The sequence below is a fragment of the Rhinatrema bivittatum genome, chromosome 8 (genome assembly GCF_901001135.1).
Source record: "Rhinatrema bivittatum chromosome 8, aRhiBiv1.1, whole genome shotgun sequence".
Taxonomy (NCBI): Eukaryota; Metazoa; Chordata; class Amphibia; order Gymnophiona; family Rhinatrematidae; genus Rhinatrema; species Rhinatrema bivittatum.
In genome coordinates this window covers 260,347,530-260,369,065 of record NC_042622.1, presented here as the reverse complement: position 1 = coordinate 260,369,065, position 21,536 = coordinate 260,347,530, and the positions used below count along the sequence as shown (strand labels likewise).

The 21,536-nt window shown below is 48.0% G+C and overlaps 1 protein-coding gene across 1 annotated transcript in view; it reads right to left on the bottom strand.

Moving 5' to 3' along the window:
• Nucleotides 1-18,539, bottom strand: part of FERMT3 (fermitin family member 3) — a 115,767-nt gene extending 97,228 nt beyond the window's left edge. Inside the window, exons 1-3 of the mRNA XM_029614752.1 lie at nt 18,438-18,539; nt 17,489-17,674; nt 11,568-11,801 (exon numbers count right to left, since the gene is read on the bottom strand). Of these exons, the coding sequence (XP_029470612.1) occupies nt 11,568-11,801; nt 17,489-17,648 (394 nt within the window). The 5' untranslated portion in view covers nt 17,649-17,674; nt 18,438-18,539. The remainder of the gene's footprint in view (nt 1-11,567; nt 11,802-17,488; nt 17,675-18,437) is intronic.
• Between the last annotated feature and the right edge of the window lie 2,997 nt (nt 18,540-21,536).

Genomic DNA, 21,536 nt, shown 5'->3' with positions numbered 1-21,536 from the left:
TAGACTATATTTTAGTCTCCTCATCATGTTTTAATAAAGTCAGATCTGCAGAAATAGGCCCCAAAGAATGTTCAAACCATGCCATGATATGGATAGACCAAATCTGGGGGGGGCCTGAAACAAACTCAACCAAGGTGACGCTTCCCGGCACACTTTTCTGAAGACAAAGCTTTCCTTCAAGAAAAATGGGAAAATTACAGGCACCACAATTCGCAACATCAGGACAATCCGACTTTATTCTGGGAGGCTGGTAAAACTACCATGAGGGGAGAAATCATTGCTTATATAATTAGGCAGCGGAAACTAGCTAGCAAGCAGTTGATTGAGCTGGGCAAAGACGTTCAGGCAGCAAAACAAAAAAATGATACTGCAACCCACTCCCCAAGCGAAACAGAACTATCGAGATTTGCTGAACACACTAAATTGCTATATCCACTGAAGAACGCAACAAGATATATTCTACCATTCGCATAAACTTTATAGATTTGGAAACAAAATGGGGAAGTTGCTAGCGAACCAAGTACAGGTGCAAAGGGGTTCAGCATTTATTGCGGCCACACAAGAAATTTGGGACGGGATAGGGTCTAGCCAGTCTCATAAAGCACCCGGTCCAGACGGTTTGAATGCAGACTATTATAAGCTGTTGAAATCGGATCTTGGAGGTCCTCCGATTCTTTATTTTGCTGTGGTCTCCCAGGGAGGGTTACCTAAAGAAGCCACTACAGCATACATTCCCATCCTCCCAAAAAGTGGCAAGGACCCTCTAAATCCAGCATCCTATAGACCCATCTCACTGTTAAATTATGATGTAAAATTGTTCGCATGAATACTAGCCACAAGAATGAGTGGGATTTTACCCCATTTGATATTGCGCAACCAAACTGGGTTTGTGAAGGGCAGGAAAGCTTGCAAACACTTACTTAGTTTATGGGTGGCTATGATGCATTGTAAATCAAAGTCCATCCCAGCATTGGCAGTCTGTTTTGACGCAGAAAAAGCGTTTAATAGGGTGGCCTGGGATTATATGTTTTCCGTGCTACAGAGATGCAGGTTTGAAGGGGCGATCCTTCAGAATCTCCCCCAAATTGTACCAACAACCACAATCCATTATCGTAGCCAATAGCCTGATGTCCTCCCCCTTTGCTATACAGAAAGGAGTCCGACAAGGCTGTCCCCTTTCCCCGTTGTTATACTTCCTCACGCTCGACCCGCTCTTAAGGGCTATTAATGCAGATATGGAGAAAACGTGTTTTAAAGTGGCTGCATTTGCCGACGATGCGCTCATATTTGTGATGAACACAACTACTTCATTACGTAGAGTCTTAGAGCTGCAGGTCCTATTTGGCCAATTTTCAGACTTAAACATTAAAATTTAATGTGGAAAAATCAGAAGCCATAGACGTTACCGGCCAGGTATGTGGGATCTGGCCGGGAGTCTTTCCTTTGCGATGGGTTACTGCCAGAATGAAGTATTTGGGGATACATATTCCGATAGATAATAGTAATATATATACTGTTAATATTGCTCCTTTGCTTACCAAGACCAAACAGAAGTTGAAAGACTGGATGGACATCTCTTTGAAATGATCGAACTGCCCAAGTGGCTGTATGTCATGCAAATGCTACCGATATGGATACAGCAACAGCGTATCAGAGAGCTACACAAGGCACTTCGAGGATTTCTTAGGAGAAATAAAAAAGCACAAATAGACGCATTAACAATGTCAAGCCTGTTATCTGAGGGGGATCTGTTGTGCCCTAATATTCACCTGTACAATGTTGCCAACCTGCTATGCCACCTTCAAGATTGGATCAGTGCCACTGATGTTTTGATACCCAAGGATCTATTTCGGGCCTGGTGCCAACCTTTTGAATTGTGCAACCTCCTTGTAGTGCCACAGTCGACACTGCCAACCCATGTCCGAGAATTCCAGTACTTTCGGGCATGCCGCGCTGCGTGGAAACAGTTGTGTTCACAGTTCAAGTTTCGTGGCGGACATTGACATTCACAACCGTTGTTGGACTACCAGCATTTACCTCCAGTTCGGAGAACTCTGTTTTTCTTCAATGGAAATTGGCGGGCCTTACGCATTTTCGCCAGCTAGTAGACTCCACAGGCAACCACCTTCAATCTTTTACAGAGTTACAAACGAAATATGGATTTTCCTCTTCTTGTTTCTTTGCATATTTACAAATCCGGCAATTTTTTTTTTTTTACAGACCTGGGATGGACAGTTTACCATTGTCATCATTCCGGGTTTGCACAGATTTCTTACCCCAACTTTACAACGCAGAACATGTGCTAATATGGTAAAGAAACTCCTTCTCTTGGGCATCTCAAGAAGGACAGAAACACTGGCGGACCTATGGACTCAGGATCTGAACAGCCAGATTTCATCCTCTCATATTACACGATGTTTCAAAGCCATAGCTACATGTGTAGAGAATGTGCAACTGAGAGAAACTCAATACAAACTACTACATAGAACATATGTTCCACCTCTCTTGGCTTATAAATGGAAGTTGATAACGTCACCGGCTTGCCTTAAATGTGCTATGGCTGGAGCCACGCTGCTTCACAATCTCTGGGACTGTGCACCTATTTAAGAACATAAGAAAATGCCATACTGGGTCAGACCAAGGGTCCATCAAGCCCAGCATCCTGTTTCCAACAGTGGCCAAACCAGGCCATAAGAACCTGGCAAGTACCCAAAAACTAAGTCTATTCCATGTTACCACTGCTAATGGCAGTGGCTATTCTCTAAGTGAACTTAATAGCAGGTAATGGACTTCTCCTCCAAGAACTCATCCAATCCTTTTTTAAACACCGCTATACTAACTGCACTAACCACATCCTCTGGCAACAAATTCCAGAGTTTAATTGTGCATTGAGTAAAAAAGAACTCTCTCAGATTAGTTTTAAATGTGCCCCATGCTAACTTCATGGAGTGCCCCCTAGTCTTTCTACTACCCGAAAGAGTAAATAACAGATTCACATCTACCCGTTCTAGACCTCTCATAATTTTAAACATCTCTATCATATCCCCCCTCAGCCGTCTCTTCTCCAAGTTAAAAAGTCCTAACCTCTTTAGTCTTTCCTCATAGGGGAGCTGTTCCATTCCCCTTATCATTTTGGTAGCCCTTTTCTGTACCTTCTCCATCGCAATTATATCTTTTTTGAGATGCGGCGACCAGAATTGTACACAGTATTCAAGGTGCGGTCTCACCACGGAGCGATACAGAGGCATTATGACATTTTCCGTTTTATTCACCATTCCCTTTCTAATAATTCCCAAAATTCTGTTTGCTTTGACTGCCGCAGCACACTGAACCGACGATTTCAATGTGTTATCCACTATGACGCCTAGATCTCTTTCTTGGGTTGTAGCACCTAATATGGAACCTAACATTGTGTAATTATAGCATGGGTTATTTTTCCCTATATGCATCACCTTGCACTTATCCACATTAAATTTCATCTGCCATTTGGATGCCCAATTTTCCAGTCTCACAAGGTCTTCCTGCAATTTATCACAATCTGCTTGTGATTTAACTACTCTGAACCTAGGTTCTCTGCTACCTCAGTGGCCTGTTAGTGTTGACTTTCTTATAGATCCGAAACTTTGTTTGCTGCATCTTATCAGAGAAGTGGTGCCAGCCCTACACAGACACTCTCAATGTAGTTTCCTGAGTAAAGCCTTTTTATTGGCGAAGCAGACAATTCTTACCCAGTGGGTAGCTAAGGATCCCCCGTCGCTGACCAAATGGTGCCTAAAAATACACCGATTAGTCATTTATGAGCACCTATCGGCAAAGACCTCGCTATCTACAAAAAGATATGACCAGTATCTGCCATTTGGAATCCGTACTTGCTTTCTCTTAACCATTGGGCTCGCAGCAAAATCCTGGATTCGACAGTGTAACAGTGCCACGCCATCGGTGTGCCTTGGGACACATTCCTTTAAGCCAACAACATGGACTACAGACTCTGCCTAGGAGCACCTTCTTTGGTACTGAAAATTTTTTCGCCTCAGCATCACCCAGAATCAAAACCTACAAAGACTGATGTGATATATGACTTTCTTGTTCACACTAGATAGCGCTAAGGGGAGGTGGCATATCATCCGCATACATTCGCAAAGTTGTTTGATTTATCATATGCCCTATCATGAACCTTGGATATGATACTGTGTTTTCCATGCCCACCCACATGGGCGGGCTTGTTGCTGCTGATAGCGTTATACAGAATGTTGCTGTTTGTTACATAATTGTGAAAAATTATAAAGTTTTCAAAAATAAATAAATAAGGCTCTTATCTAAAGCATATTATTGCACCAGCCCTTACTGAAAGTTTAATTATTCCCTTGTAGGTCACTACCAGATTAATAGCAAAAACATCAGTAAATGTAAAGGACTAACTGTATGTACTGGTATTCCTGTAGCAACTGAAACTTAAGAACTCAACAAAATTAAGAAGAAGGCAGCTGTCCACCAGCAAGAGGAGGGCCTCTAGTCTTTTGCACAGTGTCAGATGTATGATTTTTTTACCCACCAGTGACAGGCTGTATGTGTACACCTGGTGCAAAGAGCTCCTGGCTCTCAGAGAATGAGTCTGAAGGAGCTGAGACACAGAGAGATATATAGATGAGACTTTAATGGACATAGTAGTCAAGTCTGGTAGTTCTGGTGCTGCCATGGATCAGGAAGGTCTCCTGGACTGAGAGCATCATCCTGGCATAGCAGGAAGTGATCATATACCAAGGGCTTGCTCTCCATGTAATGCATTGTTCTTTCGCATCGAGGACAAGTCTCCTAGGGTTACTGCCCAAGAGGGAAATGCTAGGCTGGCTGTCAGTTGGTGATTTGAATGTAGATATCTAGGTGGCTGGTGAATGTGAGGACCGCCTGGTAACTTGCCTGCCTGATGCAAAGATGGCGGTCCTCACGCATCACCTAGACAGGATTTTAGACTGTGCTGGCGAGGAGCCAGTTTTTGTGGTTCATGTGAGCATCAATGACATAGGAAAATGTGGGAGGGAGGTTCTAGAAGCCAAACTTAGGCTGAAGTCCAGAACCTCCAGGGTGGCATTCTCTAAAATGCTCCCTATTCCATGTGCAGGTCCCCAACCAGGCAGAGCTCCGGAGTCTCAATGTGTGGATGAGATAATGGTGAAGGGAAGAAGGATTCAGTCTTGTAAGGAACTGGGCAACCTTTTGGGGAAAGGGGGAGTCTTTTCTGAAAGAACAGGCTCCACCTTAAGCAGGGTGGAACCAGGCTGCTGGCACTAACCTTTAAAAAGGAGATAGAGCAGCTTTTAAACTGGAACAAGAGGGAAAGCAGACAGTCATTCACCATGGTTCGAAGGAAGGTATCTTCAAAGGTTACTAATAAAACAGGAGAGTTAGGGCATTCTAACAGACAGGCTCCAATAAAAGCAGAAGTAGTCAGTGAATCTATAAGTAAAGAATCATTTGAGCTAAAAGATTTCAATTTATCCCCGACAACTGAAAAGCAAGCTGTTAATACAAACAAAACACACACTTTGAAATGTCTGTATGCCAACGCCAGAAGTCTAAGAAGATGGAAGAGTTAGAGTGTATGGCAGCGAATGGAGAAATTACTTACTTGATAATTTTGTTTTCCTTAGTGTAGACAGATGGACTCAAGACCAATGGGTTATATGCTCCCCTGCTAGCAGATGGAGACGGAGTCAGGTTTCAAAGACGATGTCACCTCAGGTACACCCCTGCAGTGACCTCAGCCCTTCAGGATTCTCTTCAAAAGCCATTGTGGACATAGTATTGAAAAAACTTGGATTAAATCTTGATTAAAAATGGAAAGCCATAACTGTACTCAACCAACCAAACGCTGAATCCTAGCATGATTATAGATGCCCTGATCTAGGGATTGGGCTACAGCTTACCTGTAACCTCTTGGAATAGGTATTCATTTCACTGATGATTCCTTGGCAACATTCTTGGGCAGCCATGAGTGGGATGCAGAGTTTATCTGTCTTCACTAAGGAAAACGAAATTATCAGGTAAGTAATTTCTCCGTTTCCTAGCGTGTAGCCAGATGGACTCAGTAACAATGGGATGTACAAAAGCTATTCCTGATTGGGGCGGGAGGCTACCTGCAGTCTGGTTAGCACTGCCCTTGCAAAGGCTGCATCTCTCGGACCTGAACGTCCAAGTGATAGAACCTGGAGAAGGTGTGCAAGGAGACCATGTCGCAGCTCGGCAGATGTCGATGGGAGACAGCAGTCTAGCTTCTGCCAAGGATTCTGCCTGAACCCTAGTGGAGTGAGCTTTAACCTGAAAGGGTAATGGCTTTCCTGCCTCTAATTAAGCTCCCGCGACCACTCCTTGATCCAGTGAACTATGGTAGCCCATGAAGCTGGTTCACCCCGTCTTCTTCCACCCTGAAGAACAAATGATTCGTCTTGGGCACTGGTTCTGGAAGTTCCAGATACTGCACCAAAAGCCTACGGATGTTTAAATGGCAGAGGTGGCAGTATTCTTCCGTGTCCTTGTGCCTATCTAGGGATGGCAATGAAATGGAAACTCAGACTACCTTGGGCAAGAAGGACGGAACGGTACGAAGCTGGAATGGTATGAAGTTGTAACGCTCCTGGGGTCATCCGGAGGAACGGTTCCAGACACTACAATACCTGTAGTTCAAAGATGCGACGAGCTGAGCATATCACCACCAGGAACACCATTTTCAGGGTTAACAGGCCTAAGGACAGACTACGCAGCAGCCAAAAGGAGGGCTCTGCCAAAACCTCCAATACTAGATTAAGATTCCACAAGGGAACTGACCACTGTAGGGGTGGACAGAGGTGCTTTACCTCTTTTAGAAAATGGGCCATGTCCGGATGCACCAACAGGCGGATTCCGTTCACCTTACCTCTGAAACAGGAGAGAGCCGCTACCTGGACCTTCAAGGAGTTAAGGGACAACCCTTTATTCAAGTCGTCCTGTAAAAATTCCAGAACCAGAGGGATTTTGACTGTCCGAGGGGCAACACTGCATTCTTTGCACCAGGCCTCAAATACTCTCCAGACCTGCACGTACGCTAAGGACATAGAGAACTTCCGCACGCGGAGCAAGGTGGTAAATACTGCTGCCAAAAATCCACGCTTCATGAGGCGAGCCCTCTCAAGAGCCAAACCAAGACAAAACAGAGTTGCATCCTCATGAAGGACTGGACCTTGCTGGAGCAGGTCCCTATGCGGTGGGAGGCACGGGGGGAGGGGGGGGGTCTCTCCGCCAGAAACCTCCGCATACCACGGACACCTGGGCCAATCCCAAGCCACTAGAAGAACTAATGCCCTGTGGTGCTCGAACCTGCGAATGACCCTGCCCAGCAGGGGCCATGGAGGGAAGGTGTATAGTAAATCCTCTTCTGGCCAGGTCTGAACAAGGGTGTTGATCCCCAGGGATCACTGATCTCTTCTGCAACTGAAGAAATCAGGAAACCTTCGCATTGTGAGATGCGGCCAGTAAGTTGATGGACGGGAGGCCCCAGCGATCTACCAGCAGCTGAATCTGGAAGATCCAGATTCTCCTTGCTTAGAAAGTCTGCTCTGACATTGTCATTTCCTGCGATGTGGGAGGCAAAGATAATCGGTAGATTCAATTCTGCCCATTCCATAAGGAGATCTATCTTCAGAGACACTTGCTGGCTCTTGGTTCCCCCCTGGCGGTTGATATAGGCTACCATTGTTGTGCTGTCAGACATTACACCGGACTGCCTGACCCTGAAGTATGTGGCTGAACTGCAGCATGCCAATCTGACTGCTTGGGCTTCCAGACGGTTTGTGTTCCAGCATGCTTCTTCCTCAGTCCAAAGCCCCTGGGCCTTCAGTTCCTGACAGTAAATTCCCCAATCCTGGAGGCACACGTCTGTCATGAGAACCAGCCATTTTGGCGGGGACAGGCTTACACCCTTGCCTAGTTGAGCTTCCTGTATCCACCACTGGAGCCGAGAACATACTTTTCGGTAGGTGGAGGCAAATTGAACAGTCTTGAGACATTGGGTTCCAACGTGACAGCAGGGCGTGCTGAAGTGGTTGCATGTGTGCCCTCGCCCATGGTACTACCTCCAGGGTTGACGCCATCAAACCAAGGACCTGAAGATAGCTCCACACCTTGGGGCGTACCACATTTGTCAACTGACACACTTGGAACATTAACTTCTTTATCCATGCGGGCAGGCGGAAGACCTTGCCCTGTTTGGTGTTAAACCGGACCTCCCAGATATTCTAACGACTTGAGACTGCTTTTGTCCATGTTTACGACCCAACCAAGAACCTGAAGCAGGGACGTCACTGGGTGGTCACCTGGAGACACTCTTCTAATGACTTTGCTTGGATCAACCAGTCGTTCAAATATAGATGCACCAGGGTTCCTCCTTTCCTCAGTGCTGCCGCCACGACCAGCATAATCGTGGAAAATGTTCTGGGAGCAGTGGCCAGACTGAAAGGCAGTGCTGGAACTGATAATGGTGGCCCAGTACCATAAAGCATAGTAAACGCTGGTGACCTTGCCGGACTGGAATATGAAATTAGGCCTCAGAAAGGTCCAGGGAGGTTAAGAACTCTCCTGGTTGTACAGCCATTATGATGGAGCGCAGAGTTTCCATGCAGAAATGAATTACTAAAAGATGTCTGTTGACACTCTTGAGGTCCAGGATGGGGCGGACAGGAACCCTCCTTCTTGGGTATGATGAAATAGATGGAATAATGCTCCGTGTTTTCCTGGGCTGCAGGTACTGGAATTATAGCCCTCAATTTGAGGAGCCTTATCAATGTAGATTCCACTGCCTGCTTCTTGTGCTGGGAGAAGCAAGGAGACATCATGAACATGTCCCGAGGAATGCTGTGAAACTCCAATGCATAGCTTTCTTGTTTGATATCCAATACCCATTTGTCCGAACGTGATCCCGACCCACCGCTGTTAGAAGAGGGATAGTCGACCCCTTATCTCCTCGTTCCGTGGATGGTCGGGAAAACTTCATGGGGAGTTTGGTCCGAACCTGAACCCAAACCTGCCCCTCTCTTGGGTTGACTCCAAAAGGACAGAGATCTTCCCGAGGACAGAGACCTCTGAAATGCGAGTTTCTGTAGGGCCGAAAGCGTTGGGAGCCCCTGGACCAATCCCTCATAGGCGAGGGGCACTATAAGTGCTTTCTCTTATCTTCTGGTTGCCGAGGCACTTGGGTTTCACCCCACTTACTGACCAGCTTTTCCAATTCGCTTCTGAAGAGGAGTGATCCCTTAAAGGGCAGCTTTGTGAGGTCTGCCTTAGAGGTTGCGTCTGCTGACCAATTTTGCAGCCATAGCTGTCTTCTGGCCGCTACCACAGAGGCCACACCTCTGGCAGAGGTACAGACTAGGTCAGAGCTCGCGTCAGCTAAAAAGGCAGTGGCGGGCTCCATAGGTTCTCTGGAATGCATCCCTGAGTCATCCACCTCTCTAGAGAGGAGCAGGCACGAGTAAGCCACCAGGGCAACAACAGGAAGCAATCTGTAAAGTCATTGCTGTCGTGTCAAAGGCTTGTTTAAGGATGGACTCCATTCGCCTATCATGTGTATCCTTTAATGCTATTCCTCCCTCCACTGGGATAGTTGTTCACTTTGAAACAGCGTAGACCAGCGCATCCCACTTTAGGGAAACGCAGGCATTCTCTCGCCGCTGGATCCAGTGGGTATAGAGCTTCCAATGCTTGACCAGCTTTAAATCTCACTTCAGGGGTTTCCCATTCCAGGTCAATTAACTCCTGGATGGCTTCCAGCACTGGAAAACAGCAAGAGGCTTACTATAGAGACACCAGGACAGGATTTTTCTTTGGTTCTGTCAGAGTCTGCTCCAGGCACTCACAGTGTCTTCAGGGCCTGGGAAACCAGGGCTGGCAATTATCTCTGTGAAAAAACCATAACATGGTCCAATATGGCTCCAAACCTGATGGGATTTCCCCATCTTCCAAGGAATCTGGATCCCCTTCTTCATCTGTGGAGTCTGGGTCACTGCCAGGGATACCCTTGGTAAGACTAGGCATGTCTCGAGGCCTGCTGATAGGGATGGGAGAGGGAGGCCTGAGCAGCTGGGGTTCTGTCCAGACAGGGGCAAGTGAAGCACACTGCACCTGTACAAAGGCATAAAGGCCTTGAAAAAATTCTACCCAAGAGAAGGCCACTGGGTCCATGTCTAGCCCAGGAGGTATTGGGGTAGGAGCCGCTGGATTTCCCTCTCCCATGGAAGACCCAGCCCCGGGATTACTCAGATCTGGGGTACTACTGGTTAAGGTCGTGGCTGACCCATCCTCTGAATGTGAGGAGCTGGACTTAGCAAAGTCCTGAGAGGCCAACTCACAGTGCTGACATAAGTAAGAATCAAGGTCAGACTGTGTAGCTCTAATATGGCAGGCAGCACACAGAGAATGGCACTTATGTTTAATTGCTGCAGGAGCCGTTAAGAATGGTAACTGCATGCTCAGCTGGCTAGCTCTTGAAATAGTGTGCGCACAGATTTTGAGCACTTCTGCGGGCTGTGGTGGGGCGCGCGCACAAAGTCTGTGCACCCAGCTTTACCTAAATTCTGCCCCTAAAGAGGTGTGCGTGCATGGATGCGCGCTATCGCCTGAATGCGCACCCTTATGGGGGCACATAAGCACAATGTTACGCACACAGCTTGTGTGCACGTATGCACAGAGCTGGCATGCACCACGCGTACGTACTGACGCTCTAAGATGGGCAATGGAGACACGAAAATGCGCGCAAGATTGCACCACCGTGGCATACTACGTGGTATGCCTAAGGAGCCTAGAGTGGGGCCTAGCCCATTGGGGGGCTGCTCAACCCACTCGAAAGCCCACTTCCCCTTACCCCAATGAGATTGGGAACGTCGTTGGTACAGCACACCAAGCAAGGAGATCAGAGGAAGTCTTACCGCAACCCCTCCAACATCTCTGAATCAGAAGGAAACCTCTTCTCTCTTTACTTACCTGAGCTCAGCGCTTAACGGCTGAATACAGAGACGGTCTACAGCTGTGGGGTGAGAGGGCTTAGGTGTCACTGCCGTGCTCAGCATCCTGCACCCGCTGTCTTTCAACTGCTTCAGCAGCAAATTCCATGCCAGAAACCGGCTACCGGACCAAGGCCCACCTCTGAGAGATCTCGGAAATCACCTCAGGAATTCTCAACTGGGGGAGGGACCTTTAGGTATCACCACAGGAGAGCGAGACTCAATCTTTCTCCCAATTTAGAAGTAAGTTTAAATTTCTTCTTCAAACTAGTGCTGCAATCCTGCTGTTGTCCACATCTGCTAGGAGACGGAGAGATACTGAAGGGCTGAGGTCACTGCAGGGGTGTATCTAGGGTCTCATCAGCTTTTTAACCTGACTGTCCATCTGCTAGCAGGGGAGAATATAACCCATTGTTCCCGAGTCCATCTGGCTGCACATTAGAAAACTTTCAAACGACAAAGATTCACTCACCTCCCAACACTTAAATGACATCGTGCCTAAGGCCTCCCATTCTCTGGGGCAGAGTCATTTGTACTCACTCAGAATCCTGCAGATCTCGAGGACGGCATGGAAGACGGGGCTGGAGAAGCTGGCTTTCACCAGGACACTCCGCATGTTAGGCAGCAGCAGGCGCACCGGCTTGTGCTGGGGGGTGTAGAGCAGCTTGGCATCTGCCAGGATCCCATACTTGTCAAGGGTCCAGTTGGTTTTCAACAGCCACATCTTCTTCTGCTCCCACCACAGAGCATGGTCTGACCAATTCTGGGAGACCTCTGTGGGAACAGATGGAACAACCAGAGAGAAGCACAGTGACAGATCAGCAGTCAAAGCTGAAAGTAAGGCAAGATGATTTCTTTAATTCCTTCCCTTTTCACCCTATCAACCACACAATTCCCACTTTATTTTCCTGTGCATATATTTGAGCGACTGTGTGCTTCTCTGGCCATTTTCCCCACACCTGAGGCCAAACGTTTGCTCAGATCCAGTTTTCAGTCATTTTTTAAACAGTAATTTTAATGCATCAATACCGATTTCCATGTTTCCCTTCTCAACTTCCATACATAAATTTTCCTTTGCCAGTTAACGTATGCACGCAAGCCATGGACACCCAGACACTTCTGTTTCGCAGTGAGGGATGTAGGCAGGTGAACAGCCATGTGAAGCAGCTGGCGGGTTCACTGCTACTGCCCCCCAAACCATCACTAGGTGAGCCGGAGAGGGAAGCAAAAAAAAAAATAAGGCGCAGGAGGTGCAGCAGAGAGTGCCAGCCTTGATGTCATACATACGCATACACTTTCACCCATAACTCAATGCCTCTGTCATGCACTCAAAAATAGACCTCTCTCTCTTGTACACACACAACCTTTCAAAGTGTTCCCACCACGCATAGCCTCCCCATGTTACTCTCTCTCACACGCACACACAGACTTCAATGCATTCAACGTAACCGATGCCTTTGGAAACTGTGTGCACTGTATGGAGGGCACCATCCCAATCTTGTTTGTCCATTCCCTCCAGGGAAAAATAAAAACAAAGAATATTACAATTTTGTGACTGAAGTACCAAGTAAGATGTCACCGAGGAGCAACAGGTGGCTAAAAGAAGGAAAGAAATAAAAAACACTAATTTAAACCAAAGAAAATCAAGACTGTTTTAAAAATGTTTGACCTTCTATGGCGAAGTTCCAGCTTTGATCCTCTTATTGCAGTAATACAGCAGAAATGGCACACAGGAAGAATTGTTCTATCAGCTATTTATGTGATGGTGGAACCCCAGAAACAACGAAAAGATATCCACAATGCATCCAAACATAATCAGAATTCAGCTTCTTGTACAAACTGTGATTGTGAGCCCTCTGGGGATAGGGAAATGCCTACAGTACCTGAATGTAATCCCCTCTAAGTGTCAAGAAAGGAAGAATACCAATACAAAAAAAAACCTGTTACTAATGCTGGGGGGTACTTACAATGTGAGTACAAAGCATGTGTCGGGCTATTTTTGTTCTGAAACCACTGATGTGACACAGCAGTAAGTCAGTATCAGTCAGCAACAGCAGCGCAGGCCAGGGTTGCATCGCCCTTTGTATGATCCTGTTGCAGGATTCGGACACCCACACGGAGATGGAGGGGGCAAGGGCAGAGGAAGGAAGGAGGAAAGCCTGGCCCAGGGGAGATTAAACAGGAGCATTTCATGTTTTGTAACCTCAGCACTTAAAATGCTGGGATGGGGCCTCCAGATTCCACCCTAGATCCAAATTCAGGAAATGCTATTGACATGACACTTTGTACATGTGTTGCTAAAGTAATACAGTACACAGGTTGATATTCAGAAAAGAGTTGTCTGGATAGCTTTGGGAGGTAGCCAGACAAATCTTTGGGGTTGAAAGCCTACTTACCATCCCCACTCACAGGGAAAATAGTATGTGACTCGTACCCGCATAAAAATAGGCGAGGCTGGAAGCATTCCTGGGGGTGCGGTTAACCTTTGTGCACTCGGCACCAGCAGAACATAACTTTACCCAGAAATATTCAGCGGCACACTTGTGCGCCTAAGCCCTGCTGAATATTCGGATATAGTTATGCCTATAACTTTATCTGGCTAGCTTTCCCGCTCACCACCTTACAGATGCAAACCTAGGCAGGTTCCGTGTACCCAACAGTCACCTACCGGCCAGTTTCAAAAACGAGAGCGCCAGGGCGCAATTTTCCAGGTAAACACAGGGGCTTGTAGTCCCATAGCTACCGCAAGCATATTTTCAAAAGAAACCCCCATGGGAGTGGGATAGCAGGTACTTAGTGCTCATGTACATTTGTAGCTGCTTTGAAGCTGGAGCAAACGTAGCCACAGAAAATGTGTGGGGATTTCAAAAAAGAAAGCTGCACACATGCTTTTCTAACTCCACCCTGGGTTTTTTTTTTGTTTTTTAAGATACATTTACCTGCCATGAAGGGAAGGAGCAATTTTCAGCAGGGCTTTTTACACGAGTAAACTGCTGTTGACAGTAACAGTAAATGTTAAATGTGTGAAATGTCAAACTTTTCCACCACCCCTCCCCCCAATCCCCCTTCCCCAAACACACACATCAGCTTCACCCCGCCCCACAGAACTTCCTTCCGCAACAGCAGAAAATCATCCCTGCCTCCCTTGTACCAGGCCCGGTTTAAAAATAACCCCCTAACAGCAGCCACCCAAATGCACCATCTTGCACTTATAGCAGGAGGCGTGTGGGCAGGAAAGTCAGAGACCCATGTGACAGTCCCACTTCCTGTGAACTGTACCTTCGCCTCAGCCCTGCACAGCAGTAAGAGGTAGGCTGGAGCACCCGGTCTCACCAGGGGTGGGCGGAGCCAGGCTTGGTGTTGCCTCTGTTGCATGCAGGAAAACAGACTTCCCGCCTGCTCTGTATATTTATGTTCTATTTCTATTACAAGGGCTATGCAAAAACTGAAAATAACGCCCCCCCCCTCCCCTTGTTGGCATCAGCACAGCATCCCCTTTTCTCTCTCCCACCGACCAACCCTCTGCCCAGCCCCATTTACTCTCCAGGCCCCATCTCTCTTTCCTTCTGCCGCCATGATGTAGAAGGGTGGGGGGGAGGAGGCCCCTTGTGCTGCTGCATAGGTTGCATATCCCAAAAGCTGGCCCTGTCTGTCCAACCCTTCCTAAAGCACAAGGTGTGCGCCAGCAAATTCAGCACAAACAGTAACAGAACTACAACTCCATGTATGCAATGGGGCAAACTCAGGCCTGGATCAGCCGCTTCAGGTGGACTTGGATGAAGTAGCGATGCTTGTCCTGGCTCAGCCCACCCCAGGGGACATGGCGTCACCTAGTACCCCCCCCCCCCCCCCCTTAGCAAGCTCACAAGTGAAACCAGGCTAACATGACAATCAGCGATGACACCGCTGCCAACCATAGCAGCCCCCTGTGTGTACTGGTCCTGCCAACAAGAGAGAAAGAAGCCATCAGCTTTTTCTCTCTGCTTTTCCTTCAGAGATGGCAGCAGCCTCTACCCTAGCAGGATATTTTCCTTTCTTTTAATCCTTCCACCTTGGAAATGGTTATAATGTTATCATATCCCCAATGAGAGCAGGTGACAGCGCGTTCACTCCCCCAACATTGTCCAGATTGTCAATCTCAGCCAAAAGGCCAAAAAGGGACCCAGAGCTCAAACTCTGCACTTGGATATGGAGCCAAAGGGCCAAGAAGAGAGCAAAAGCAACAATTTCACGAGCCAGGCAAGCACTGCTCATCTCGTGCCTTCTCCAGGCATTTCCCATTGTGCTGATATCAGCAGGGCTCTGAGCTGGCAGAGCTCAGGATGTCACCGAGGGTTGTAACAGAATAGGGTGTAGTGTGAGGCCATGAAAGGGCAGAGAGAGGAAAGTAAGAGACCTAGAGCTTTCAGTAAAGAAGACTAAAGGTTGATTCCTAGCTCTGGTCACTGACTGTGTGCAACACCTGGGGCAAGTCACTTTTATCTCCTTGTGCATCAATCCTAATCCCCAGCTCTATCATGCAATAAGAACTTAGCAGAAGGGCAGTTTCCTGTTCCTACCAGGCAAACTGCTTACATCACTGGAGCTAGCACTGGGGGGTGGGGGGAGATTTCTAACAAGGCAGAGAGGTCGAGAGAGAGCTGTGCATATGCAGGATGGATCCTCTGGCGCCAGAAAAGGAGAAGCTGTTTCTCAGCAGCCTCTGATCACAAGAAAGAGCTGTATCTGCAAACAGGGAAGTGAAGGAGGAAGGGGGAAAGAGCAGCTAAAGGGCAGAAAGAGGGTGGGAAGAAGACGACACACCACACTGTACTGGGGGTGGAGGAGCCTGGGTGGATTTTGCATGGAATGAATCATTTGTGGTTCAAGGGTGGGGTCTTCAAGTCATCAACCAGGCATGGCTTTACCCTCATGGCATATATACTCTGTAGAAGGATGGGAGGAGGGAGAAGAAACCCGGACTGGCTCAGCTTGTCTCCCTCAAGTCCTGGAGCCTGCCTGGTACTTCACTCAAGGGCTGGAAGAACATAGTCCACTATGGCTGTCATTAGTTGACTAACAGACTGGCTCATGGCTACCTCATCACTCTTCCCAGCTGTTGCAACCCAGACAGAGGCATGAGAGGAGAGAAACAGATTAACAGGGTCTGGGAAGCTGTGATAGGGTGGTGTAACTAGGGGATGACTAGAGAGGGCCTTCTGCTGGCTCTGCTCTGGGAGCTTCTCAAACAGGCCGATACAGAAAGAAACGCGCGAGAGAGGGCGAGCGCCCAGGCCAGTTTCCTGGGCGCGCGGTCCAGTAAAGAAAAATATGCTAATTAGGGCCCGCGGTAAAAGGAGGCGCTAGGGACACTAGTGCGTCTCTAGCGCCTCTTTTTTGACAGGAGCGACGGCTGTCAGCGGGTTTGACAGCCCGCACTCAATTTTTCCGGTGTCGGTTCTCGAACCCGCTGACAGCCACGGGTTTGGAAACCAGACGCCGGCAAAATTGGGCGTCCAGTTTTCAACCCGCGAGGCGATTTAAAATGTTTGTTTTTTAAAATTATTTTTGGGACCTCCAACTTAATATCACCATGATATTAAGTCAGAGGGATCACAGAAAAGCAGTTTTTACTGCTTTTCTGTGCACTTTCCTGGTGCTGGCAGAAATTAACGCCTACCTTTGGGTAGGCGCTAATTTCTGAAAGTAAAATGTGCGGCTTGGCTGCACAATTTACTTACTGAATCGCACAGGAATAACTAATAGGGCCATCAATGTACATTTGCATGTTGCGAGCGCTATTAGTTTTGGGGGGGAGGGAGTTGGCCGTGCATTTTCGACTCGCTATTACCCCTTATTTATTAATTTATTTATTAGCTTTTATATATCGACATTCGTGGGTACATCATGCCGGTTTACAATATAACTGAAGGAGGAAATTACAAAAAACCAGGGTGGAGAGAGAGGGAACAGATAGGAAGAGAGAAGGGGCGAGAGAAGAGAGGAAAAAACAGGAAGAGGAGAAAAAGAACAGTACCTGATGGAAAACAGAAGAACAAAATAAGTAGCATTGCAAATTATACACTCAGTAAGGGACTGTGTATAACCTTATATAAATTATACACTTCAAAAAGTATTATATAAAACAACAAAAAGTATTATATACAATAATATACATTATCTTTAACTAGTACATACAGGAGACACTATATATGACATTACAAATTATGCGTTCTGAATAAGGAGTAAAGCTAGCACATCGAAAACGTGCATCCTGTACTGTATGGGCCCGCTAGAAAGTTTTGTTTCAAGTCTGATATGCCTAGTAGGAAAAATATGTGAGGAACCTTAGCATATGGGACTGTACCACTGAATGAAAGGAGCCAGCAAGAGTCTTCTCTACCCATCACTCCAAGGCCTCTGGATCAGAAATGGGATCAGCTTTCTCCCCACCTTCCCATTAAGTGACACAGTATACTCACGGATCTTTTCCACGGTCTGCAGCATGACGCCTCCAATGTGGGTGTCACCCGTAACCCTCAGCCGTACAGGGTCTGCATTGGGCCCGTTCTCCTCCACATAGATATTCAGCTCCCAGGATGAGTCAATGTAATCTCCACTAGCTGTCTTTATTCCAGCCATGGCAAGGTCTGGCTCCAAGACACCTCCTTTGAAAACAGCAGGCCCCGGGATGGGGGAGGCATGTTAGGTTATGGCATGTAATCAGATGTCTCTGAACTGGGGAGGGGAAATCACTGTCTGTCACATGATCAGATGTCTCTGAATTTGGGGGGGGGGGGGGGTGTCAATCACTGTCTGTCACGTGATCAGGTGTCTCTGCATTGGTGGTGATGGCTGACCTTGTCTGCCATGTCTTTTGGGGGTCACACATGCCAGGTTCGTTTTCCTAATCTGCACTCGTGTCACCAGCTCCATGGCAGAGACTGCCTCATGCCCTTACCCAAAAAGAACAAGATTCTGTGCAGCCTTATCCTCCCCAGTCGCAAGCGGCACCAAGAGGCCTGGAAGGTGTCGGACCCGGAGTTAGCAGGGACCACCTTCGGACTTGTACACGGAAGATCAAACACACTGCTTATTGCCCAGGGGTCCAACCAGAGACACTGGCAACCCTACGGCACATGCAACAAGTCCGGTAATGGTAGGGAGTGCAGGAGGAGGGGGGAAACAAACTTAGCAAGATGACATCAAATCATCTCCGGTGAGAAACTCTGACTAGATCTACAAATAAAAAAAAAAAAAAAGGAAGCAAAACCTGCCCCTTGTCCTTCTGTTCCCCGTCCATCATCGGCTGTTGCCAGGTCCTCTACCCCGTCCCTATCTCTTCTCTCCTATCCCTCTCTCCACACGATAGATCGGGCAGTGAGAAGAAGCGCCAGGGACCTCTCTCCCCCTCCCCCCCCCGACGCTTACCTTTCCTCGTTCCCCGAGCTCTCTCCGCTTCGGCGGCTCCAGGGCGTCGGCTGCCGCTCTTATCTGCTTCCTCGCTGGGCTCACGCTAACCCTCCCCCCCCCTCCACCACCGCGGGGGAGGAGCCTTCGCCTGACCCCTCCCCCACCTCTGTGGATCGTCCACATGGCTTAGCCTGGCACACGTGCTTCAGCTGCCCTCCCTCCCTCACCATGACCCCACTGTCTGAGGAGGGAGCGGGCGAGCCAGTTCGGGCACTGCCAGGCTCGGAGCTGCTGGCCCTGGAGCCATTAAAGCAGCAAGCGCCGCATTAGGAGACTGGAGGCTGGGATGCCGCTTTTAGACCTTGCTAGGTCTTGTCCCGAGCAGGGAATAAGTTCGCTCCAGTCGGTTCGGGGGGCGGGGGCTGTTAAGAGTGTTTCCTTCTCTAGCTCTACTGCATACCTTCTATTTCCTCTATTTTTTCTTATGAGAAAAAAAAAAATCTGTTTGTCCTTTGTTTATATTGTTTCCCCATCACCACTCCCCCTGCTTCCTCAAACCACTTCTGCTCCATCTTTTTCCTCTCTTAGAATTCCTTTCCTCTCAGCCTCTGCAACCGATTCTTGCGATGGAGAAGGTACAGAGAAGGGCTACCAAAATGTTAAGGGGAATGGAACAACTCCCCTATGAGGAAAGACTAAAGAGGTTAGGACTTTTCAGCTTGGAGAAGAGACGACTGAGGGGGGATATGATAGAGGTGTTTAAAATCATGAGAGGTCTAGAACGGGTAGATGTGAATCGGTTATTTACTCTTTCGGATAGTAGAAAGACTAGGGGGCACTCCATGAAGTTAGCATGGGGCACATTTAAAACTAATCGGAGAAAGTTCTTTTTTACTCAACGCACAATTAAACTCTGGAATTTGTTGCCAGAGGATGTGGTTAGTGCAGTTAGTATAGCTGTGTTTAAAAAAGGATTGGATAAGTTCTTGGAGGAGAAGTCCATTACCTGCTATTAAGTTCACTTAGAGAATAGCCACTGCCATTAGCAATGGTAACATGGAATGGACTTAGTGTTTGGGTAATTGCCAGGTTCTTGTGGCCTGGTTTTGGCCACTGTTGGAAACAGGATGCTGGGCTTGATGGACCCTTGGTCTGACCCAGTATGGCATTTTCTTATGTTCTTATGGTCTGCGCTTCCCCCTCTAGCAAAGGGGTGGCTCAAGGCAATCTGCTGCCGGAGGTGAGGCGCTCCCACCCCCAGGCACAGCACACGTTAACTCCTCGAGAGGTGGCTGAAAGTTGAAAGCAGGGGTTACCACGCGCAGAGCATCAGTGATATTTCAAGGAAGCTAGTAACAGGCCCAGCTGCCCTGCCTTCTTCCTTTTCCCCCACTATTTTCCCTTGGAGAGGGGGGCAGGGGTAGATTGCAGGTCAGTAGCAGGCCCTTGGACTTTTTTCCAAAACCCATCCAGGAGCGCATTTGTGACACACGTGCTTACTGTGTAGTATTTACTTTAACAACTGCCAAAAGCACACCGCGCTAATCTTGGACAGGTACAGCATGTGAGCTAGAGCCCGGCAGAATTCAGAAAGTCTCCAACAGCACTGTCACATTTTCCCTAGCTACTGAAGTGGAGCACATGCTAGAGCAGCAATAAGGAAACTGAACTGCCTCCAGCCAGGCAAACTATTAAGACGCCACATGTTTGGTTACAGCTCTCATGGATGTTTGATTCCAGGTCTGCTGTTAAGTCTTTTGCCATCAAGTCAGTTTTGGAACCAGTTGCCAAGTAAAGAGACAGTCACACTGCCACCCCATAGCTTAGGCAGACATTTAGTGTTGTGCTGTTTCCCTTGCGTTGTCAGCGAATGGTGCCATGGTCCCAGCACTGCAACATCATTATGTAAAAAGTGATATTTGGTAGCAGCCCTTCTTGAGGGTGCTCAGGCCTTCTTATCACCTTCATTCTCCAGCAGCCCTACTCAGTGCACAGGCAGTCACCCCTTGGGCAAAGCTCAGTCCAGGCAACACAGACAGAAGCCTAACTAATACTACACAGCTACTTTATTGGGGCTCACCCCCACCCTATTAGGGTCACTTGCTTTCACTGCTCAGGGCCTCCTCTACTACAGAGGCTGCTGCTTTTATGGTACAATAGGCTCTATTCTCACAGGACAAGCAGGATGGTAGTCCTCACATATGGGTGACATCATAGGATGGAGCCCAATCACAGAACCCTTTTGTTAAAGTTTCTAGAACTTTGACAGGCACCTACTGGGCATGCCCAGGATGGCACCAACCCTGCAACCAGCAGGGGTCCCCCTTCAGTCTTCTTTTTTCCACGCAGCAGTAGCCATGTGGATTAAGGAGCTCCACAGAGATTCCTAACAGGAATTTTCCTCACGGAATTACTAAAAACTTTCATACCCCACAGGGGTCCCTCCTTCGAATGTTTGTCTCTGCTGTACTCTGGTAAGTTTTTACCCATTTTCGGTCAATTCCCAGCGAGTTTGGCCCGCGCGGCCTTTGAACGTACCACAGCTCAATTTTTTCAAAGGGCATGGCGTCGGGGTTCCATCAGTGCCCGGACTGTACTCTCACCATGTCCATAACAGACCCTCGTAAAGTCTATGTAATGTGTTCTTGGGTGCGAACATGATGTCTCAACCTACACCAAATGTGCCTTAATAACCCAACAGACGCAAGGCCAGAATGGAGAAGATGGAACTTTTCTTCCGTTCTCAGACCCTGACGCCATCCGAACCAGCACTGTCCACTTCACACCAGTATTGGCCACCAGCCAGTGACCACCCGGCATTGACAACTTCTCGGCCTTTGACATCCTCTACACCCCCTCAGGACCGAGGGGATCGTAGAGAGAAACATCAGCATAGACACCGGAAGTCTCAGACCATCAAGGAAGGAAAGTCATTGGCCTTGCCATCGTCTGAGCCGCCATCAAAGAAACCCTGTCCAGAAAAGGCACCGACCCTTTCTGCAACTGGGGCATTGAGGCAACCCTCACCCGGACAGGTATTGGGAGCCACGACTCCACCTTTAACAATGGTCCCTCCGGCTATGCTTCTGCCTTCTTCTTCCCTTCCGGAGCTGGGGC